This window comes from Lepidochelys kempii, chromosome 4, assembly GCF_965140265.1.
Source record: "Lepidochelys kempii isolate rLepKem1 chromosome 4, rLepKem1.hap2, whole genome shotgun sequence".
NCBI classification, from domain to species: domain Eukaryota; kingdom Metazoa; phylum Chordata; order Testudines; family Cheloniidae; genus Lepidochelys; species Lepidochelys kempii.
This window is the reverse complement of record NC_133259.1, coordinates 43,367,051-43,392,337: the sequence shown is the minus strand read 5'-3', so window position 1 is coordinate 43,392,337 and position 25,287 is coordinate 43,367,051. Positions and strand designations below refer to the sequence as shown.

General features: G+C 40.6%; 1 protein-coding gene across 2 annotated transcripts in view; it reads right to left on the bottom strand.

Moving 5' to 3' along the window:
• INTU (inturned planar cell polarity protein) overlaps positions 1-25,287 on the bottom strand; it is a 100,131-nt gene that overhangs the window by 12,020 nt on the left and 62,824 nt on the right. The window contains exons 9-13 of one of the 2 annotated variants that reach the window (XM_073341086.1): positions 9,332-9,385; positions 7,597-7,659; positions 5,809-6,030; positions 4,684-5,175; positions 3,293-3,390 (exon numbers count right to left, since the gene is read on the bottom strand). In XM_073341086.1, coding sequence (XP_073197187.1) covers positions 3,293-3,390; positions 4,684-5,175; positions 5,809-6,030; positions 7,597-7,659; positions 9,332-9,385 — 929 coding nt within the window. The remainder of the gene's footprint in view (positions 1-3,292; positions 3,391-4,683; positions 5,176-5,808; positions 6,031-7,596; positions 7,660-9,331; positions 9,386-25,287) is intronic. The other variant, XM_073341087.1, reaches the window with a different exon arrangement.

Below are 25,287 nucleotides of genomic sequence, written 5' to 3'. Positions count from 1 at the left end.
GCTGGTGGTAACATGGTATGAGAATGGAAACAGACATTGTCAAGATTTTCCTATTTCTACACAAGATACATTTCCTTCTAATTAAAACTGTTAACACTGATTATTTAAAAAAAACAGTGATCATGGAAGTAAACTGGGGGTTACTGCCCTACTCCAAAGAGGTAGTATTATCCAAAACAAAAAAGAAAGCATAAATAAGTAGCTCACTCAAAATAGAAAAGACGTTTAAGAAGGACATATTAGTCACAAAGTCACCTCTGTGCTGTGGGTTATAAAGAACAAAGCTGTTCTTTAAACCAAACTACTGTTCTTGTTCTGTTTTTAAAGCTTGAAGACAACTGCACTTCTAATGTTATTCTCTAATATCACTTCTAATGTTATTTTCCATTAAGTATTTTCCCCACTAATACCCTGGGTTAGCACCCATTTTATTTTCATATACAAGTTTCAGTTTTGGTAAGCGAGACCATAGTCATACTTTCCTTGTCATACTATATTGACTGAAAACAGTGAGTTACTAGTATATATCCAACCATCTTAATTAAAAGAAACTGAGTGTGATATGTTTATATAAAATAATATTTATATATAAATGTGTACATTTGATGTTACAGTGGTTTTTTTAGTCATACAGAATAAAGGAGATGAATAGAATGCTGCAAACAGCCAGGAGGTTTCCAAGAACAAGTGAAAATGAATGAGGGAGGTGGGTGGATAGGACGGTAACATTTGCAAATAATCTGTTGACAGCGGTTATATTAAGCCTGAGGTAACATGAGAGACTAACAGAATAGGAGTTAAGAAACAAGACAGTGGTTACAAAGGAAAAATGTAATAGTTCCTCTGTCAGTCAGAACTTCTAACTCCTCAAGAGAGTCATCAGGAAGTGCCTTAATGGAAAAAATAAAATAAGATAAAAAAACCCTCCAAAACGCAGAGGCTGAGGCTGGATTTCCAGACAGAAGGCCAGATCTTCAGTTGACATAAACTGATGTAAGTCCACTAATGTAAATAAGAGCTACATTGATTTATGCCAACAGGGAATATGATGCAGAGATTCAGTTATAGTTACATTGTTAATTAGTAAAAGTACACACACAATTTAAATTATTAAATACACTTGGTCAAATTCTCTAAGCACAGACACAAAATTGAAAATATTGTGTTAAACATACTGTTTCATATTTACATTAAAATTGAAGATTATTTTAGATGCAAAACATCACTTATGACTTTTTTGTTTTTTTAAAGACTACATTTTCCTGATCTCCCCTTTTCACCAGGACACTCTTAGGCCAAAAGCATAGCACTAATGATATAGCATGGATTAAAAAATCATTGGAAGATGAGTAAATGGAATGTACACACTTCCTTGCAATTTTACATTTTACTGATGGACCTTCTTAACTAGAGTGGCAGAAGAGAGACGCTACCTGCAGTTTGGAGTTTGGACTCCCCTATGGGATGGAATAATCATCACAGGAGAAATTAGTCTCTGTGGAAAAGGCCAGCACAAAGCCAGTGCACCACTTATGTTTTATTTTTGAGGGTGAGACTTAAGTGGGATACTGGCATTGTGCTTGGCCTCTGCACAGAGGTGAAATTCACTCTATCAAAGGCTAGTATTCAGACTGTAAAAAATTAATGTAAGAGGTGTGGCTAAATCCCCTGCACTGCTTTGAAAACTGGGGAGGGCTGTGATGAAATACACAAAAATTCAGAGATTCACAGAGTTTAAGGCCAGAGGGGACACTAGTCTGGTCTCCTGCATATCAATGGTCATTTAATTTAATCCAGTAACCCCTGCATTGAGCCCAGTAATTTGTGTGAACTCAGGCTTGTTTGTTCCACAGGCTTGATTTTTTTTGAGAAACTGTGCCAAATACTGGCATACAATAAGTAGCCCACTATTAATTTTGAAACATTCCTCTAGTGTGACAACTTGATTAGTTGACTCCAAAATCCCTCACAATAAGAATGCCCTCCTCACTTCTGCAGCTTCAGAGGTGGGGAGGCTTTGTCTGGGCCAGAAGGGAAAAGAAAACCTTGAGGTCTCTTTAAGGATTGTCCCCCTCTAGTGAGAACTCCGTTTCCTCATCAGTTTGAGGAGCAAGAGTGTGGAGGGAGAAGGGGAGCTTCCTAGCTCAGTGGCTGGATTGAAGGGTGCAGCAGGATTAGGGGAGGGTATCACCTAAAGAAGGTAGGGAGCTGGGCTGCAGCGCCTAATGTCTGGTAGGGGCCAACACCTCTCCCCTCATACCCTTAACCCTCAGATGAGGCGAGGGAAGTGGGGTCACAGCAGTGGTGTTGGGATCAGTGTAAAGGTGTGGAAGGAAGTGGTTAGGGCAGCCTTCCCCCAGATGGCAGGAATTACAGAAGGAAGAACAACCAGCACTAGATAAGTTATTGCCAGGTAATTTCTCAGAAATGTTAATAAAGTTGTAGCCTAGTTAAAATACATTCCTAGTGTCTTATCCCTATATGTGTGGGGTTCAGAATAATGCATTATGGGAGAGGTAGTGTTCATCACTAAGCATATTTAGATATATTGTAGGAAGTAAGGAAAACTGGTTACACAGTAATGTAAAAAAAACCCCCAAACCTTGGCTCTTACTTCAACTGTTCTCCTGCTTGACCACAGCGACTGTGTGTCCTCTATGTCTACGAATATGTCACAGAAGTTGCGGAAGTCATGGATTCTGTGACTTTCTGCAATCTCCATGACACTGGGGCTCTGCAGCAGCCTGGCCGCCACAGCAGCAGAGGACCTCCATAGCTCCAAGCCACTGTGGTGCCCGCCCCCCCCCAGCTCCCAGCCCTGCAGGGCAGCGGGGGATCCCTGAGAGCTTCCCAGCTGGCAGCGGCATCAGGGACCCTGCAGAGCCCAGCCCTACTGGTGGCAGGAGATTCACAGTTCCCAGTCATTTCAGGTGGTGGGGGGACCCTTTCCCCAGCTCCCAGCCCTGCTAGGCGGCAGGGGATCCCTCGCAGGTCCTAGCCTTGCGGTCAGGGGTCCCTCTCAACTCCTGTCACTGCATGCAGTGGGGCAGGGTGCTGGACCCTCCTTTCTCCCCATTTTGTCAGGGATGTTTTCAGTAAAAGTTAGGGATTGGTCACGGCTTCTGTGAATTTTTGGTCATTGCCCATGACCTGTCCATGACTTTTACTAAAAATATCCATGACAAAATTGTAGCCTTACATAGAACCTTTGGTGATTTGCATATGTCTTTGGACAAAAATGGTGAATGTGGTCTGAAAAATAAAATATTTAATAAAACCAATAATCTCTTACTTGACAGCATTATAGAGTTCCATATCTTTCTCTGAAAGATTCTTTTTCAGGTTTCCTAAATGAAAAGGATTTGGAAGGGTATGTTTCTTTTTAGTGACCTAAAAAAAAAAAAAAAGGCACAGTAAACTAACAATAAGGACATCTAATCAAGGACCAAAATCCAGCCAATGATATCATTTATTTAAAATGGAAGTATTAAAAAAAATTAAATAGTTTCAGCAATTTGTAGAATGTACTTTATAGGGTAAAGTCTATTTCAGGCTAAAACCAATTGGTAGCATTTGTTCAATGTATAACAAGTTTCCTTGGTCAATATTGCTTATGCTTTTATAATCTTTGGAAAAATTCTCCAATTACTTTTGTAGTTTTCAACACAGCTGTGCCCAATTTAGTCATCAGAAGGCCAAATATTTAGAAGAGATGATGATCCAGATGAAAAAAACAGGTGCTAATTGTGGTCCTCATCCAAAGCTCACTGAAGTCAAGGAGAGTCTTTCAACTGACTTCAGCATGCTTTGGATCAGGCCCTTACGCCCCCAATTAAGCAAGGTGCTTAAATGGCTGCCTAACTTTAAACATCTGAGTAGTCTCATTGATAATTTTAGTTCTAGTTTTAGTTAAGAACTGAAAGTATCCTAATGAAACTCAGGAAAACCAACACTGACTTCTTAAGCACCAGGAGTTGCATTATATAAATCCAAAACAAATAAATACATAATTATAGCACTAAACTAACTTTAAAGTAATCAAGCATAATTTATAAAAAATACAAAGAATTATCCCAATGATAATGATAAAAATAATTCCCAATGAATGAGTGAAATGCGTCAGTTTTTGTTCATTTTTTCATAGCTGTCTCCACGGTCACAGAATGCAACTAGAATCCGCAACCTTACCGTACATTTCTTAGGCTATTTCTACACTATGCACCTTTTAGTAACACAGCTCTGCCACTACAGCCATGCCGTTAAAAGGCATGCAGTGTAACTGCTGTTTGTCAGCAGGAGAGAGCTCTCCCACCTACAAAATACTTCCACCTCCAATGAGCGGCGGTAGCTTTGTCGGCAGGACAGCTCTCCTGCTGACAAAGCGCTGTTCACACTGGTGCTTTTAGTCGGCAAAACTTTTGTCATTCGGGGTGTGTGTGTATGTTTTTTTTCACACCCCTGAATGACAAAAGTTTTGTGATTCAGGTTCCAGTATAGAAAAAGCCTTATTAATAACTCTTTTTTCCTCAGTGAATATCAGTCCGCCTCACATTTATTAAAACATTTACCATAAGAGGCAAACATCCAGAATAGCATTGGTTAATTTCTGAACATTCCGTTGGCTGTACCTACCTTCAAAAGTTAAATAGTTTAATACATAACACATTGTAATAACAATAATACCTTGAACAAGCTACCACTTCCCTCAGACCCGCCAAAACCTTGGGATTCTTTTCGTTCGTGCTTTCGGACCTGATCTAGTGTAGCAAGTGGGTTAAGGCCTCCACCTTCTTCAGGACCTTCACTGCCATTGTCAGATCCTCCGCTGCTCCTTGAGGGACTGGGCTTACGTGTCCTTAAGGAGGAGTCAGTGAAGAGTGTTCTCTTGCTTGTTGTAGAGGTCGCAGATTTGGAAGTATTTTGCAGTTTACTAAGGATGGGTGGGGTTGTAAAGCTTTCCAGTTTGTCACGTGATGCAGGAAGGAACCAGTCAGCACAAGATAGACATGGAATGGAAGGAGATTCTAATCTTTCCTCTATGCTAGAATCTATGCCTTCCAACTGAAGTATAGTTGCTTTGATCTGATCAACGTATATACAATCTGGTCCTGGATTCCCAATGGCTTTGGAAGTGCAACCCCCTGTCTCCAGCAAAACACACAGCATAAAGTGTCTCTGTAAAACAAATGGGTATAAAAAATTAATCTTTGATTTAAAATACTGCATACTGTAGAATCCATTCTATATTACACTCCCTATCAAATCTAATATGGTATCTCAGCAAATTACAAAGATTTGCAAAACTGGACAGGTCCCCTGCCCTCCAACAAGAGCCACTTTATGTCAAAATCATTCCTTAGGGCTTTTTTCCCCCCGCATTACAATTCTCATGCAAATGAATGTTTATTTAATCACAAGTTATGAAAATTAAATTACTGTGCATATGAGAAACTGCCTCTTAAATAGTTATTTGCTGGTTATTTTTAAAATAATTTCCGCTCAAAATGGATGAAGTATCTGAAAAACATCAGATTATAAAAGCAAAAATTTCAACTTAAGTGAACAAAAGAGCATCAAAACCATGACAATTTTATTTATGCTTAATTTTATAAGCTTTATGAATATTAATAATAATTGTATTCCCCAGCTGAAAAATTCTACATCAATTCACAGCTGCAATAAGGATGTTTTTTAAATGATGAAATCAGTGCATGCTTAGTACTGGAAATATGTAATAACATTTTACAATGTAAAGGCAACAGCAGAACAGACAATCAAACCATGGGTGCTCTGGAAATTGTAACTTACCAAACCAACTATTAGTAAAAAGTATCTTGCTTCAGGCTCTCTGTATCCTGTAACACCTGAAGCTTCACTTGGTTGGAGGTGATTGTGTGGAAATACTTCTCGCCATATCACTAACTGGCCAATCCTCTGTTCTGCTGCCAAGGGTAACAGGCAATAGTGTCGACTATATAAAGCTATATCAATAAGATCCTCCTTTGGTAAGTGATTGCCAATCAAATAGCCCTTAATTAAATCACAAAAAAGAATGCACATTCAATAAAAATAACAATACTTTTCACTATATAGTGTCTTTTAATCTAAAGATCTCAGTGTTTTACATATTAAAATCATGAGCTCTTTGGGGCAAGCAGTGGGGATTATCTTTTATATTGTGTGTGTATAGTACCTGGTCCATGACTGGGGTTTTTAGGTGCTATGATAAAACAAGAACAAACCAACAAATAAGCAACACTCCTGTAAATTATTATTCCAGTTTTACAGAGGTGTAAAACTGAGGCATACAGAAGTGAAGTGGCTTGCCAAACACCTAGTTGCAGAATCAGTAATGAACCAAAGAGTTTTAATTCCCAGTCCCCTGTGTAACTACCACAAAACACTAGCTCTTTGACTGAAATTAATATGTTTCCCAGACAAGGACAAGAACTGAATATTACCAAAACAAGGATTTAAAATATGACCCTCATAACTGTACATCATAAAAATTACATAGTATTAATTAAGTCCTGCTATATTTCCCTTTAGAACAACAGCTTAAAAGTATTGCCGCCTGAAGGCTTTATTCTGCTAGCTACTGAGCACTTCCTGCAAGGTACTGAATATCTCAACTCCTAGGTGCCTATCACCTCATAAGATTGGACTGGAGTTTGAATGGTCACTAGCTTTTCACCCAAAACAGAGTTGAGATTTGTTGGCAGGCGAAGTCTTCTGCTAACACTGCCCTTTCTGTACCTCTTTTGATTTTCCACATTACATTAAAAAACACGCACACAGGAAACCAGCTGCATGAGTTTTTCTAGAGCAGGTCTGCATGACATGATGGTAAAAATGCCAATGGATGGTCTGCACTAGAGTTTCCATTATTGCTAGCATTTTGCTGGTATTGCACCAGTCTCAGTGTAGACAGGCCTTAGCCTTGTACTTTAGTCATGCAAGTAGACCTAATCCATGGGACTACCTGCATAAGTAAGGATTGGATGACTGAGACCTTAGAACACAAGCTCTGTAGAGAAGGAGTTGTATATTACTTTTTGTTTTGTATGGTTCTGAATATACTGACAATGCTCAATAAATAACATGTTTACAAATACCAGAGGCCAAACTGAAAGAAAGTTATTGATTCAGTTTCTCAAGTCTTATCTATCTGGATAACAGTTACAACCAGAGGCCTTCAGTTAGTGACAGGGATGGGCAAAGAACAATGGTATCAGAATACCACACAATTATTCTCTTATCAATTAATGTGGTAATTCATCACTGACTCCTGTACCTCTTCATTCATCTCTTCACACACACCACATTTTGCAAGATTGTTGTTACTGGTTTCATAAAGATATTTTAGTGCTACATATCATACAGTAAGAATTGTTTTAAGACTTTAAATATTTTATTTGCATCTGTGAAGTAAATGGTTTTGTTCTATTCTGTGAGTTCACTTATGTCTGTTAAACAGACAAAATGACCACACATTGTTCATATTTGTCAAGCTCAGGCAAGTGTCAATTCATGCTTGGCTTATGTTTCTGCTTGGTGCATTTTTCAAAACTCCATGCTGTACTCAAATGGTCTCACCTTATAGAAGAGACAAGATCCCAGAATCATATACAACCGTCTCATGTCATAGTAATCTTCAGACTGCAAACAAAAATATAGTACATTTATAACTCCTGATTGTTACATGACTGAGTGAAGGCAAGTGATACTAATTTCAATAAATAACAGTCAGTGTTATTTAATACTTCAATTTTTTGGAGTACCTTCTTTAAATATTAATTTATTAGCAGCTGAGCATCAGAGGGGTGAAGTTAGAACAAACAGCTAAATAAAATATGACACTTAGACTTTATTGTTGGTTTTCAAGTCACTGCAGAGTCATTTTTATAGTTATTTCCAGCACAGCATAACAGGTACTCAGATTTCCTACTCAGTTCTAATCTATCTGTAAAGCAGATGGCTTTTTTATAGGGTTCTCTAAGTTTCACAGGTCATAACAGCCAGCTAGCTGTTGCATAGCTCTTGCCACCAGAGGGACCTCATATAGCAAATCTAGGAAGACATACCAGTCCTTTTTCACAGTACCTGGAAATATGTTACCCAACATTAACTCGTTCCATTCACCTTTTAATTTAATTGACAAATGCTCTCACAATCACAACACAGATCTCAACTGGGCAGCTTTAATTTTAAATGTAGTGGATACATATAGCTCTGCTCATAAAACAGTATTTATAAATATAATTTTCAATAATCATTAGGAAATTATTTTATTTAAGAAACGAATGGCTTGGTTCCTATTAGACACAAACAGTAAAGTTTAACAAGAAGTGAGACTATAGACATCCATCTGCCTTGTATTTATAGTCCCGGACATTTTATTAGTTAAAAAAAAAAGACAAACCCCAAAATGTTCAGTATTATATATATTCAATAATATTTTCTTTACATGTGCGCATAACAGATCCAGCTATGACTTCATTTTTAAAAAAGTTTCTTCTGAAGCAAGAATTTAAAGAGGGACTTTCATACGGAGGAGAAAACTTTCAAAAGTATAAACATATTTACCTCTCACCATTTGATATGTAGTAAAGGAAATATACAAAAAATGATGCTTGAATGACTTGCTTCTTTCAAGTTTGTTCCAAGATAAAACTTATTGAAAACTGTGAATGTGTATAATTGTACTGTGTAGAGAAAAGCAGCCAGTTCTGTACACACACAGTCACACAATTTTATGCCAATGATATATTATATCATCATTCTCTAACAAGTATTAGGCTTACATCATTAAGTGTTAACACAAATGTGGTAAGAACAATGTCTTAAATTGCACCATATAGCTTTCTAGACTTTCTGTTACTGAGACTTTTCGTTGCTTTCTTATGATTGGTGAGTTTTGTTCTTAATGCTGTACAGCAATTTTAAGGACTATCCGTAACTACTTGAAAGAAAGAGAAAAAGGTGATTTTTACTATTAACTGAAAAAGAAAATATCCCTGTTACAGCAAAGAGTGGCTTTTTAGCTGAGCTAAGCATCAGTCAAGCTTGCAATTATATCAGATCTAGTTTCCACTCAGTGTCCCTATAGTTACTGGTGTAACTGCAAAAAGAAATTCATGAAAAAAGGAAAGTTCTTTAAACTTTTACTACAAATCAAGAAAAAATATGGATGACTGTTACACCATTGTGACATAGCTTTGCTTTGACTTTCAGTTGGTTAAGAAAACTTATGGGCTTTGATCTAAGATTTCTTCAAACTACTGAATGTGAACAGCACAAAGCGCCTGCCCTATAAAAACATGCTCCTTACCAGCTCTGCAAAATCAGCTGCCTCCAAATCACTCAGTGCTGTGTCAATTTCCATCTGAAATATTGAAATGGTGGATATGAACATATTTTTCCAAAAAATATACGGACAATTACAATAACATATATGACATAGTACTAGTAGTCTCACAAGATTAAGAGTAATTATTCGTTACTTTATAGGGAAATGGTAAAAAATTGTACATACTTTTTGCATTAATAATATCAAACATCACGAACATCTGAATTCTCCAAAAGATTAAAGAAAAATCTTTTCCGATTTCTGCAGATTTCCCTCACTCTGCTTGTCTGTCTCCTGAACCCACTGTTTTATATAAAGGAGATGTCAATCTTACTTTCTTCATGGACTAAAACTTGAAGGCAGGAGGCTCCCCTGAAAGCTGGCAAAGCTTTAGTATCCAACTGAGTTATTAGAAAAATCTTTTTCACTTTGGATTTACTTTTTGTCTCTATGGAAGTTTCCAAAACTTTCTCACACTTTACCTTTGTTCTACTCAAACAGCAATAAGCTTGCATATTTTTTAGCTTCAGGAGCTGTTGATTAATATAAGTTTTACTAAAAATACTTTTAATTAAAGAACATAATAGCAGCCACCCAAGTTTATGACAAATATGCTACTTAATGAAAAGAATTTTTGAAAGGCCATGGCACCCCTTTTGGGCTCTGTAAACAAGCTGCCTCTTACTGAGATATAGTAAATTTTTCAGATTTATAGAAATGTTAACCATGCTGTTGTCAGTCAACAAATAATCATGCCTCTCAAGTTCTCCCTTGGTTTAGAACTAAATTATACATCTATCCCACACAGAACTGATATTCTTATTTTTATTATTAAGGAGGATTGCCAGTCCTTCCCTAATTAAGGTTGAAACTAGCTTCCAAATATAAACCCAATTTTTAACCCACTCCCAACTTCACCAAAACCAATCCCCCAGAAATTTCAACTTGTTACACAGTATCACTTTTCTGAAAAATGTGGGCACAAAGAATTTCAGAAGCATGGGGGTTTAAAAATATCCTTGTATACTTTTGAAAGATTTTCCTGCTACTTTCTTGGCTCTCTCTCTCCAGAACAGAGTCACATAGAAAGTTCATATTTCACTTTCCCAAGAGTGTCAAACTCACAGAAATGCCTTTCATATATTTTCTTCAGGGAGACAGATGTCAGAATTAGAGATTAACATGAGAATAAAAAAACCACAGCTATATATACAGTGCTTGAAAAGTCTGTGGTAAGTAGAAAGCTTTCCCAAGTAAGCGCCTTCATTTCTGCAGAATCCAAGCTTTTCTTTAAAAAATAAAACACAACAAAATAAAACCCCAACAAACTCAAATTTCTAGCCCTTACAGTTGCAAAGATAACCTTCCAAATATGAACTGAATGTAAGTACTGCTATCTTCCTTAATTTTCAGATAGAGAACTACACAATATGTCTGCTGCTAGTCAGAGGTTTCACAAGTTGCAGGAGAAAGAAAACTGACCAGTATATTGCCAGTTTTCACTATTGATAATGGGAACCCAACCGGTAGCAGTGAAATTGGGAAGAATCAGGTCAGGTAAATTTCATTCTGTTGCAACAGAGACTGGCACTGAGCTTTTCACAGTGGAGGAGTACTGTCATAAATATAAAGGGAAGGGTAAACACCTTTAACTCCCTCCTGGCCAGAGGCAAAACTCTTTCACCTGTAAAGGGTTAAGAAGCTAAGATAACCTCGCTGGCACCTGACCAAAATGACCAATGAGGAGCCAAGATATTTTCAAAGCTGTGGGGGGGGAACAAAGGGTTCTCTCTGTCTGTGTGATGCTTTTGCTGGGACCAGAGCAGGAATGCAGGTCAGAACTCCTGTAAAAAGTCAGTAAGCAATCTAGGTAGCTATGCGTTAGATTCTGTTTAAATGGCTGATAAAATAAGTTGTGCTGAATGGAATGTATATTCCTGTTTTTGTATCTTTTTGTAACTTAAGGTTTTGCCTAGAGGGATTCTCTATGTTTTGAATCTGATTACCCTGCAAGGTATTTACCATCCTGATTTTACAGAGGTGATTCTTTTACTTTTTCTTTAATTAAAATTCTTCTTTTAAGAACCTGATTGCTTTTCATTGTTCTTAAGATCCAAGGGTTTGGGTCTGTGTTCACCTATGCAAATTGGTGAGGAATTTTTATCAAGCCTTCCCCAGGAAAGGGGGTGTAGTGTTTGGGGGGATTTTGGAGGGGAGACATTTCCAAGTGGGCACTTCCCCTGATCTTTGTGTAACACTTTAGTGGTGGAAGCCTTTAACCTAAGCTGGTAAGAATAAGTTTAGGCGGTTTTCATGCAGGTCCCCACATCTGTACCCTAGAGTTCAGAGTGGGGAAGGAACAAATAGAGAGGCTGGGGGAGAGGTTGAATACTGGAGACACTCCTTCCAGGAGCCAGGAGAAAAGTAATAGAAATGCCCCCCACAACTGCAGCAGTCAGGACTAGCAGAAACATCCCACCTTGGCTGCAGCCAGAAGGCTCTTGTGGGGGAGAGAGGAGGCAAACAGAGATGTCTCCCTTTCAGAACCCATGGAGTCTTAGGTAGGAATTCCAGCAACTGGGAAGTGGTGGAGATTGGCTTTTTACTTAAATATTGCTCCTGGATGGTGGATCTCCCTACTCTTTTATCAGTCTTAACTAGTAGGTTTAGTCCTCTGAGTTTTAGACATCTGAAACATTTCCAACCCTTATGTATTTCTAAGGGGGTGGTTGAGAGAGTTGATGCAGGTGTGTGTTTGGGTTATGAGGATGGGAGAGAGAGAGAGAGACTGATGGGAGACATGAGGAAAGAAGAAAGGAAGAGAGATTTTTGGGGAGAAGAAGGAGATAAGATATAAGGGGATGCAGAGAACACAGTGAAGAGAAAGAAAAAAGAGTAAACAGGCCCTGAAAACAGCAGAAAAAATACATCTTTGTTTATTAGAGAGACGAAGTGGGTGAGGTCATATTTTTTAGGTTACGTCTACACTCGAGACCTTACAGCAGCACATCTGCACCGATACAGCTGTGGTCTATAAGGTCTCCTGTCTAGCTGCTCTATGCAGATGGGAGAGAGCTCTCTCGTCAGCATAATTAAACCACCTACAACGAGCAGCAACAGCTATGTCAGCGGGAAAGTGTCTCCCACTGACATGGCGCAATCCACACCGTTATGTCAGTCAGGGTGTATTTTATCGACAAAAGTGCTAGTAGTAAACACAGCCTTATTGACTAAACTTCTGTAAATGAAAGAGACAAGCTTTCAAGCTTTACAGAGTTGTTCTTCAGGTCTGGTAAATGTACTCAGAGTGTCACAGCTAAATAGTGGGTGGAACAGATAAGGAGTAACTATTCAAGGTGAAGTGGGCAGTTAACACCTATATCGTTATGGATCACTTAATTCACAGATCTAGTAACCACCCCAAACACATCAAGAAATCTGTTATCTACAGACAGGCACTCAGACATCACAGAACATCCTCTGAGGAGAAAATCTGGGTTACACACCTTAACACACTTAAAGTTACCTTCACCAAACAAAGACACTCCACTGAAGATGGAGATTGCATATGCCAGGAGTGGCCAAATTTACTGACCCTCCGAGCTGCATACAACAATCTTCAGAAGTTTGAGAGCTTGGGCACACTTGCCAGGACTCTGGCTTCAGCCCCGTGGGAGGTGCCTGACAGGGCTTGGGGCTTCATACCTGCTCCTGCTGAAGCCCTGATCCCCAGCAGGTGTGCCCCACAGAGCTGAAGCCCTGAGACTCCTCCCCACTCCACACTGGGCAGAAGCCCCAAGGCCCATGCTCCCCACTGAGCAGAAGCCCCTACCGACCACCCTGCTGCATGGCAGAGGTCACAAGCGCTCTCCCTCCTATCAATCTGGTAGGTGGAGAATGGGGGGGGGAGGTGTAGGGGGCTTCGCAAGCCGCACTTTAAAGGTAAAAGAGCTGCATGTGGCTCACAAGCCACAGTTTGGCCACCCCTGGCATATGCAATGGGTCACCCAAATACTATGAGAGACCCTTTTCAAAAAGGGGGAAAAAACCCCCCTAAGACCATACATACCCCTCATTATCACCTACCACTCACGCTGGAACCCATATGTATCGTTAAACAGTTTCAACCATACTCAGTGGAGACCACAACTTGCAAGAAGTCTTTCCTGAACCCCCTTTTCTGGTCTTCAAACAACCCCCCAACCTCTCTAAGCTCACTGTCAGAAGCAAGCTGCCCACAGACCAAGACACATCAACTCAAAGAGGCTCCAGCCCCTACCAGAACAACAGATGCAAAACCTGCAGACATATCTTCAGTGCTACAATGATCAATATGTGCCCCAACGTGCCCTTCAAGATCCCTGGGTCCTACATATGCCTATCACAACATGGGGTGCACCTCATCCGGTGCACTAAATGCCCCAATAACAACTATGTGGGTGAAACAGAACAATCACTACACTTTTGAATGAACTCTATACCAAAAAATGATAAAAGACAAAGACCACCATATCACACGTGGTTTTCATCTTGCAACATGTGTTAACATCTTATCGGTTCCACCCTTGTGACACATTTGAGTGCCTTTCCCAGACCTGAACAAGAGCTTTGTGTAAGCTTGAATGATTGTGTCTTTTACCAACAGAAGCTAGTTCAATAAAAAGACATTACCTCACCCACCTTGTCTCTCCAATATCCTGGGACCAACAGGGCTACAACAACACTGCAAATAACCATTATTTATTACAGAAAAGAAAGAAAAAGTGGTGTGAAGCCCAGAAAGGAAAGATTATAAAAACAAAAGAGATTCAATAAATTACCTTTCAAAATGTGTATTAGGTCGCTGATTGACCATGTGCTAGAACTGAATATACTACACTGTCCAGCATATAACTATTCTTTCCCTTTAAATTACAGGGGCATGGCTTTCGGAAGTGGGGTAGAGGGCAAAGGTGTGCAGCAGTACATATATTTTTCATTCTGGTTAACACGTATAGTTCTTGGTGTAGAACGTGTCAGATAAATTTTTCATGACCTGTATATATACACACTTCAAAAGATAACCCTGTATATATTATGTGAAGTGAAATGAACAAAAAAAGGGGGAAAAAATCAAATAGGTCCACTAAGCCTTACAGCTGTGCTTGGCTCATGGTATCAGACACTTCTTAAATCAAAATACAATGTAAAAATTATTACAGCATACCAAGTCCAGTAAAATGTGCACATTGATGAAGGTTATTTCAAGATTTTTTTCAACTGGAAATTGAACAGAGATAATTTTTCTACTAGCTGTAAAAAGACTGCTCCAAATTTGAGTTATTTTACTTAAAAATTATGTCTGTCTTTTAAAAAAAAACATTTAATTTATTTAATAGCCAGCTGCTTATGTGGCCATATTTTTGACTCCCTGGGTCTTGACATTCTTCCTACCAAAACAAAACCTTCAAGGTCTGCTTGTAAAAGTTAAGAATTTTTAAATAGGTGCTAAAAGAGGATGAGTGGGCTAGAAATATGCCCTTTTGTAAACATCAGAACAGGAGTTTTATTGAATTCACGCAATAAAGACCAAAAACAACAATCTTGATCTTTTGAAGTCAACATGCCATTTTCCAAGGTAGCAATCACCCTTCATTCTCCATTACAAAGGCTCTGTTTTGTCAATCTGATTCAGTGCAAGCTGCTGATTTCTTGTGGGCAGCTACAATGTTTAGGATCCTACAGGGATTCAGTGTCTTTAGAGCTTCATTCTAGAACCACAGTAAATACTCACATTTAAGCCTTCAATTCATTTCCCTAACAACATTTTTGGAAATTAGTGTCCAGTTGTATAAACTGAAACCCCGCACTCCAAGTTCACATAAGATTGTGTACGTGCGGCTGGTACACATCTTATCTATGAGCAGATCTAATAGGTAAATTCAAGTCATAATAAATTTTAAGGCCAGAAGGGATTATTATGAACAAATGCAGTATATAGTGGTAATAATATCTCCCTATTTCTACTTCATATTCCCCTGCTTATCCATCCACGGATCACATTTTTATTTGTTAGCCACTGCATCGTACAGGTAGTGCATATTTGGCTGGTTATTCATCATGACCCCTATGTCTCTGATTTCCAAAATACAGTCCCCATCCTATACGTGTGACCTGCATTCTTGGTTCCTGGATGAACAACCTTGCAGTTAGCTGTATTAAAGCAGATGTTGTTCCAATGAGCCTAGATCATGTGATCTAGAAAGATCACTCTGTAGAACAGATATGTCCTAATTAACTCTACCAATGTTAGTAGCACTGGCAAACTACCAGTAAAGATTTTTTATTTCCTTACGGATAACTGATAAAGATTTTGATATTGCATTTGTTCAAGAACAGATTCCTGTAAAATCCCATCAGAAATGCCCCACAGTATGATGACTCTCTATTTACAATTAGTTTGAGATCTATCAGTTAACTAAGTTTGACTTCATTTTATATGAAGTATACTGATTTTTTGCAGTGATAACTTTTTAATCAGAATTTTGTATGGTACTAAATCTTATGAACAGCACAAGCTACAAGATACACCTTAAGATCAGCCTCTTTAGTCTATGTCCCAGGCAGTGGATCTGCTTCTTGACCCAGGTAGGGACTGACAACTCCTCTCTTCCTTCTCAACCAGGGAACTTAAACACGTGTTCTGGTGGATGGGGATAAAAGACTGGCAGCTCTCAGCCTCATTTGTACACTGATCCCCTGACTCCTACAGAAAGCTGCCTTTAAATTTTGGCATAAGTTCCACTGCACATAAACAAGAAAGTGGTATATTAAAAATAATAAGGATATATCTCATTCAAATTTTCCCTACTACCTTTTCCTTTGTTTTCATAAGCCTATGGTTAAGTGGTAAAATAATATGCTTAATGGTTCCTGACATGTGTCTAATGCTGAATTAATTCCATGGTCCAAAACCTGTCAACTAATCAGATTCTCCTTTAATCTAGGTTATTTTAGAAATGCTTATAATATATATGGTAGATAGTGGAAATAATTGTTGAATAAGACATCCTGGAAGCCATAATCAAGGGGTTTAATACTATAATTCCATTGATCTGACATCAGACTGGATTATAATTTTTTTTAAACTGAGTAGGATTTTCAAAATCAAAACAATTAAAAGTCATAGCAATAATAATGCTCGGCATGATCAAGAATAAAGCCATTAAATGTATGAGTGTGTTAGTAAAGCTACATGTCTGGTACAGTACTCCTGCAGCCCTCATTGTTCAATTAAATAGACATTTGTTCAGTTTAACATTTCAGATAAAAGGTTAAAATACTAAATTAGATGAAGTGCTTTTAAAAATTAATGAGTTTCCCTGCTGTCAGGGATACTGCTTTATAGGCTAGCAATGTTATAGATGAAATATAGGAACTGAGATGCTTTAAGAGGTTATATGGTACAGTATGCAATTTTCACAGGTTTAAACAAGACTAAATTTATTGCTAAAAGTATCTCTATCATTTGGCATCATTATACTAAAAGAGAATCCATATTACTTCATCCACCAAGCCATAAAATCCCCTACAGCACAGGTGGGCCGTAAGCATCCTTATCAGAAGCTAGGGGTTAATGACTTGTGTAGAGCAGGAATGTCTTTATGACACAGGATCATTTTAGACCACAACATAGGATCATTTTAGACCATGTTCAATACAAGAAGTGTTCCTGTAGGTGGCAATGTACTGAAACACAAAAAAGATCTGCTTCTTCTCACTTGCATTCACGATGTGATAACTGCTCCAAAATAGCCTGCTTTTCGTCATGTAATAAGAATCTTTTAAAGTGTTTGATTATGTATTTCTGTATAATGAGTTTCTTCATATTTTAAGGATATACAGTCTAAACTGGCTTTATTTTGGAGATGCAAGTTATTTGACTGAAGATTTAGTAAATATTACATCCACAAAAATCAGTGAAACAAGACATTTTAAACTAAAGTGGAGACAGTCTCTTCTGTAAAGTACATGTTTTGGTTTGGTTTTTAATACAATTAAATTGTATTAATTGTTTTTAATACTTTAGTTCATAGATAGTAGTGTGTGAAGGAGCGCAAAGGAAAGAGGCTATAGCCCACAGAAGATATGCATGTCTTGCCATTACAGCACACCTATTTGATTGGATACAAAAGCGTTACATATTTAAAAATAAACATTTCCTACTTTACATATCTAGATATTCATTATTCAGGCTCTGAATTTGGTAGATATTTGTAGTTCATCTATACAATATTGGATTTTTTCTTCTTACAATTGGAATCTTTCCTTTGCATAACAGAATCTAAGAAAAGGTACACAACATGAGAAAAAAGTGCAGCAGGCTGACGGGGGACAGAACATGACATATCTCTTCAGGGAGAGAGGCTGGGATTAGTGCTGGCAGGAAAATGCAGTGGCTGTGCCTGTTAACTATGTAGAACCCAGTGATTCAAGGGAAATCTTGTCACCAACCCCACAGATGCTGGGGCATTATATGCAGTGTGCTAGCTCCTTGCACATTGTCCGGATCTCCCTCTAGTCCTATGGTAGCATGACTGGCTCTATGGACAGGGTGACATTGGTTCTTTGTCTGCTGATACATGCTATCACCTATACCTTCTTGCTGGGAGTAGAAACCAGACACTGCAAATTCATGCTACAAGGAGCAGATTTAACTCAATGGGGACTTAGATAGATTTCCAAGGGGAGCATGTGATCTCTAGAGTAACTGTTCCTCAGCTCTGCCAGGTCATCCCATCCCTGCCATTGAATCATGTATAATCTGGAATACCCTGTGGTCATGCAGAGGAACTGCTGCCATTCCAGGAGGAAGGAGAAGAATGACATATGGGCTTGTCTTTTCCATTATTGCTGCTCCATTGGCTTCTCTCCTCACTAGGAATGGGCAGTGGGTAGAGCCCCCCTTTGGGGAGGCTAGCCCCTGGCTCTACCCCTTCCACCCGCGCCCTCCCCACAGCTGGAGCCCCGAGACCCCCTGCCGCCCCTCCAGCAGATCCACAAGCCTGCCCCCCACCGGGAGTCCCCCCCTGAAGCACCCCCCCTTGGCTGGTGAAGCCAGGGCTAGCCACTGCCCAGAGTACCCCCCGCCCTGGCTGGCCGAAGTCCTGAGCTCCACCAGGAGGCCCGGGCTGGCCAAAGCCATGCCGTGCCTCCCCTCCTCTCCCCAGACCCAACCCACCTTGGGGAAAAGCTTCTGTTACCTAAAAGACGCTTTTGATATGCCCCATGCAGGTTCCGGGATGGCCGAGGAAGCGGTATGTGCCTCCTAAACCACCCTGGAACTTGCATGGGGCATAATAAAACAAAAACTTCACCGCCAAACCCTGCAGCCGGACGTCCGGGTGCCGCAGCTGCGCCAGGGGAGGCAAAGCCTCCCCTGGCCTACTATACCCGCTGCCCATGTCACTAGACATGAGAGGCCCCCTGTTTATTAGTAATATATTCTTTCTATTGGTGTCTTTTTCTCTACTTGTTAAATTTAACCCCGTCTCCTGCCCCACACCTGTAGAATCAACAAGGCGCAATAGTGAATGTCTTCCAGCAGAAGCACTGCACTCTGCATTGCATAGGTGCTAGAACTAGGGGTGCTACCGCACCCCCGGCTTGAAGTGGTTTATATCATGTACAGGGTTTAGTTTAGTTCAATGGCTCTCAGCACCTCCACTATACAAATTGTTCCAGCACCCCAGCTACATTGACTTGCTAAGGTAGCAGGGGGAAAAAATAGAACAGAGCCATGATCTTGGGCCTCTGCTCCTGGCAGAAACTAACAAGAATTCCTGGAGTTAAGATTCTTAAAGCCACTGAGACTGATTCCCCAGCAGGGAGTACAACATAGCACGCATTTCGTGAAACTACATGGGTCTCTTACCATCAGCTTCTTTTGAGTGAATATATAAAAATACAGCCAAATCAAGCTTTACAACTCCATGAGGTAATTAGGTAGGTGAGCATGGATCTGTAATTAAATACCTTCACGGGGGCAGACTGATAAGGGACTTTTTTTTCCAAATATGTAGTCAACATGTAGTCAAGCTCACTACTGTAGGGAAATGTGCTCTAGCATGGGAGAGCGTACAGGGTTGAAAGTCAGAATACCTGTGTTCCATACCCAGCTTTGCCACTTAGTTGCTATATAACCATTTGGCATTCATTTAACCGCTCTCTGCTTCCATGTTCCCATTTACAGATTGGGTATAATCATGCTTACCCATCTTTCAAAAACATTTTGAGGTCTGTGGAAGAAGAGCGGCATGTGCAAAATATTTTATTATTTATTATCTTCACAATGCTACCCCAAGCTGATTAGCAACACAACCATTTTATCCAGATTAATCTTAAACCATCTGTTTTAGGGCTTGCTGGCGAAGTGCATTAGAGGGTTGTGATTTGTAAAGTGCTCTAATTGGCCTGTTAGACCCTCTTGGCACATTCTAAAATGTGTTAACAGGACAATCAGAGTGCAACATGTTAGGGTATGTTACAAATCACACCCCTCTGGCATGCTTTGCTGTGCCATGTAGACAAGGCAATAGAATCAAAAGCTCCAGGAATGCTGCTGTGCGAAAGAGGTGCAGATACTAAAAGAAACCTTTGAAGAAGGCAGAAAGAAGCAGCTATTGATCCAATAAAGTGAGGAAGCACCTTGCATTGAAGCTAAAAAATAATTAGAAAAAAACAATACAAACTCTAAAGGAAGGAAAAATTGGAAGCATTATTAAAAAACACCAAGCTAGCCTAAGAAGAAGGAAAAAATACACCCACGGGCCATAGAATTAGGGCATTTTCTGTAACACCAGTAAGCCACATTTAGGGTATGTCTACACTGCAATGTAAGCCTGGGCTCAGAGTCAGGCTCCTTCTGTCTATACACAAATCTCTCAGACTCAGGCTTGCACTGAGAGTTCTAGGGCCTCACAGAGGTGGAGGGTCTGAGCTCAAGTCCAGCCAGTACCCCAAGTTCAAGCCCTATTGTTTTGCCGTGTGGATGCAGCCACATTGGACTCGGGCCCTGGGAGTCTGCCAATGCTATCCCACAAACCCACAGGATGGTGTTATTTGTCCTCTCTATCCCACTTCCTATTCCAGGAAATGCAGACAACCTGCCTTTGCTGAAGAACAGCTCAGTGTTTAGGCACTTCCATTTTATTTTGGCAGCTGAGCTGCAAACATTTTGAGATCTGTGGAAGAAGAGAGGCATGTGCAAAACATTTTATTATTTATTATCCTCAGAATGCCTCTCTATGCCGATTAGCAACACAACCATTTTATCCAGATTAATCTTAAACTGACTGTTTTAGGGTTTGTTTGAACCTTTTCCTGAGTTTGCAATGGCCACTGACCAGAAGTCCTTTGCCAAGCATACAGATTCCTGGTTGAGGGAGCATAGTGCGATTTTGGTGACTCTCTGGTGTGAGGTGAGCAAAACATTTGATATTAGTAAGAGTGCCATGAATGATTATGCCTAACAGCAAATAGAGAAGAAACTGGTAGCACTGGAAATTTACCAGACTAGTGACCAGTGCAGGGAGCAATTAAGTGGCTCAAGACAGAAAGCTGCAAAGTCAGGGACCAGAATTGCATTTCTGGGAACTCATCATCATCAAGCCAGTTTTACAAGGACTTTGGCAGTGCTGGGTACTGCACTTCACATGGAGCCAACAGTGATGTATGATGACCTAGTCAGCCAGGATGGTGACCTGCTGACCCCAGAATCTAACATGGGAAGAGATGGGATCCAGCAGCAAGAGCCGGATGAGGCCACCAAAGTGACTCTGGTGATGAAACTGGTCCCTGAGGAGGCTTTGCTGCAGGAACAGCTGCAGCACATCCTGGGCCATACTTGAAGGAACTTTCTGATGGCTCACTGGAAGAGCAGTGCACCGTGGAACTGGCAGCAGAAAAGGAAGAGGCAGAAGTTTCCCTGGATCTGGTAAGTTTTTGGCTCAGTTTTTGTGTTTATTCATATAGTTACAGTATGAACCAATGCAAAAAGTTATTACAAGCCCTAGGTAGCAGTGTGTATCTGCTAATGGCAGATTGCATACCAGCGCCTTGGTGTTCCCTCCCCGACCCACCAAATGGAATTCAAAATCGAAACACGCGAACAATGAAATAAGCCTCTAAAAGTGAAGTTTTACTTGAAAAGCACAATTTTAGCAAGGAGATTCCGGTTTGTTAAAAATAAGAACCTTATACTGCCTTTCCTGTTAGCACGGTGCTCCATACCTACTTAATGGTGTAATAAGCCACCAGTGAACTGGGGGAGGGAGGTTGAAATGTAGTCCATTTATAACTGTACAGTAGTCCATTTCAGTTAACTGTAGTCCATGTGGTTGATGTGTGATGAAATCATTTGTCTGAAATACATCTGGGGGTTTGAATACAGTCCAGAAATGTGCCAGAAATGGGGGCTTGGGGATGGGGGGAGGAAGGGAGTTGCCAGCGGAGTTCTATATGTTTGCATGCAGTCATAACAGTATATACCAGAAGCTGTGGAGAGGCACCAACCCACATGGATGCTAAAGCAACATCTTGTTGATTCCCTCATGAATTTTGCCCCAATCCCAGGTACTGATAGCTGCAAACTTTTCCTGTAGCGGAACCTCCAGATAAGTAGTCACATTTCAGGGAAGGGCATATTTTTCAGGGCCACCTCGGTAGCTGACCAGCTCTCTCCACTCATAGCAGTGCTGTTCACTCACCACATGTTTGAATGTTTCAGTGGCATACCTGGCTGTCTTCCTACTGGCAGATTTGAATAAAACCTCTTTTTGCCAATTGGGAACCCAAGAACTGTTACATCTTCCAAAATGTGGAATGCCTGAAATGATAGAGGAGGCTTATGTAGAACACCATGGCAACCGCTCTCCCCCAAATCGGACTGCAATTAAAAAAAAGAGAAAAAAAAGCAGCTGTGATTTTTAACTTACCATTATCTGTGCACGTCTTTCACTGCTATTAACTCGATAGTGTCCAGGGAACTTCTGTGGTTTGACGTGTAAGTCTAACCATATAAAGTACATTTTTACAAAAGTAACGTTCTGTGTCCTTCAAGTTTCAAAAGGAATTTTTCTGAGACAATAACCTTCTGTGTCTTGTCTGCTTCCAGGACCATTGACTTTTACAGACCATAGTACCCTGACAGCTTGCCCATGCTCCAGTAGAAGCCTGAGTCATTGTACTGTTGTGGATTGGTCCTAGAGGAAGTGTTTCCTTGATGAACTTATGGTTGACATTCTGTACAGAGCCAAGAAGCAGGTCCAATACCGAAGAGCAAGGGACTTAAAGCAAGTGGAAAGGAAAGAGAGGCAAGCAGAAAGGCTCAGGCTGGCTGCACAGGATTTCAGTGCAGGAGCAGACACTTGCTTCACAATTCCTAGAATAGGAATGACAGATGAGGAAGGAAGATAGAGCACAGCAGAAAGAACTGTTTGAGGGGCTGCTTTTGCTAACAGCCACAATGACTGTAGCCTCCTGCTGTGCCCACCCCAAGGGCCTGAGTCTCCTCCTCTGTACAAAGTGCTACAGACGAGGAACAGTTTGGACAGTTCTATGGGTGGGCCATGCAATCAAGCCCTAACAGCAGACAGATAGGCCAAATGTACCCCATGCAGTCCCACACACTGAACCCCTCCACCCTGCTGTCCTGGTGCCCAGAGTGCGATAAATGTGTAAGGAAGGGAAAGGAGAATGAGAGGCCAGGGGACACGCAACAGTAGGGGATTTCCATCTTGGAAACTGTTTCACTGTTTGCTCTTGTTCATGCACTTTGTTTATGATTTTGTTAAAAGTTTTGGTGTTATTGGTGTGTTTTGGTGTCCTAATAGCAGGTGACTTGCCTGGCAATGGTTTAATATTGTGGTTTTCTAATAAATGTTTGAAAACAAAGGTTTTTATTCTAATACAAAATGTTATTACCACCACAGCATCACTTCATATGTGTATTTCAAATAATAAAGACAAACACATGATAAGGGACAACTTGGAAGTTGTATGCAAACACTATTTATTTCTCAATACAGATATCTACATGAATCCGTAAGTGTAAATCCAAAGTTCTTCCCCTCTCCTGCCCCCATTTCATAAATGGTCATGTCTTTCAGAAGTACAATGTATGACAATCAACCCCCCACATCTTTTCTAATGCAAGCATTGCACAAAGCACATTCATAAACGTACTATTCTCCCTCTGCCATTGGCCCATGGATATCCATGATGTGGGAGCACAAAGCATCTGTAATTTGTGTTGCCTGGATACTTTCTGGCTGAGTGTACCAGTTCAGCAGTCTATCACTATCACAGGTTAATCTGGAGGAAAATGGCTCACCTTTGGCTTCATAAAGATTGTGAAGAGCAGAGCAAGCCATAGTAATGCGGACAGCATTGATGACACGGGAATCCAAACTGTCAGTAGGCAGTGCGAGCGGGATTTCAATCTGCCAAACACACATTCAGCCAGCATTCTACTCCCACTTAGAGTGTAATTAAACCTTCTTTTGTTTCTGAGATCATAAGCCAAGGGAAAAGGGAGTACATGAGGTCTCCAAAAACAACAGTGGGTGGGAACAGTAACTCCATTTATGAACAATGTGATTTGGTGGAAGACAGTCCCAGCCTTTCCATTAATATAGACTTCTGACTGGCAGAAAATCCTGGTATCATGAACTTCTCCAGTGCAGCCTCTGTGGTCCTCTAGGGCCTGCATCACAATGGAGTAATACCCCTTGTAGTTTATGTACTCACGTGCTCTTTGAGGAGGACAACTAACGGGCATGAATCCCATTGATGGCTCAGGCACAGTTTGGAAACCTCATTCTCTCAAAGCCAGCAATTACTTCAGGTACATCTTTTATGCCTACCACCTTGGGGTAAACTGCACACCTGATTGCCTCAGAAGCCTCTGCCATTACTTTACCCACATATGATTTTACAGCACCAAACTGGTTGGCAATGGACCTGTATCAGTTTGCGGTAACCACTTCCTGATGGCTATAGTAACCTGCATGGCCACCCTCATGCGTATCTTGTTGCTGCAGGGTCAGGACAAGCTGCTCACAAAGCTCTGGAAATATAGCTTTCTTCATGCAAAAGTTCTGGACCCGCTGCTGGCCATTCCAGGTCTGCATGACTATATGGTCCCAGCAGTCTGTTCTTGTGGCCCTGTTCAAGAACCACCTGTCTATTCAGGGGGCATCAGCGGCTGGACTGTGTCATGAGCAGCACCAGCCAGTTCGAGTCTACCATGTCTGTGTCCTCCCCCATCATTAGTTCTGTCAGGTGTCATTGGTGGGTCAGCAAACACAGCTGGAACGTCTACCAGCGACTCATGGAAGCTTTGCCTGTTTCCTCAAACAAGAGTGAAAGTGCAAGCAAGGCAAGTTCTTCTACTCGCAACGCCTCCAGGTTGCTGGCTCCGGTTGCTTGGAGCATGCAGACCAAAATGACGGCTTTGCAGGATGTACTGGTGTGCTGCTCAAACTTCCTGTGACGCACGGGGATGGACAGTCAAGTTTTCCCACACTGTGCCATGAATAAAGGGCAGCAGCAGTCACATTTTGGGAGGGTGCTTGGAAGTCTGAGATATGATTGGTTGGACTTGGATGTGTATACTGTGGTGTGGATGTTGGTACCCGGCATTGAAAATTTCTCAACCTAGGGTCAGCAATCAGTGTAGACACTCAAGCCCTGGATTCTCAAACCCAAGGTTTGCTGACTTAAGTTCCAATAATCCTGGGCTTTCATTGCAATGTGGATATACCCTTAGACTCTTGCTTTAGTGCTTTGTCAAAGAACTTCTTGTGGCTGCCCTTCATACCTTCAGGACAGGAACAGAGCAGTGTCTGGCCACAGCTACTGACGTTCATTTGACAGAATATGCCTTATCAGGACCTTGG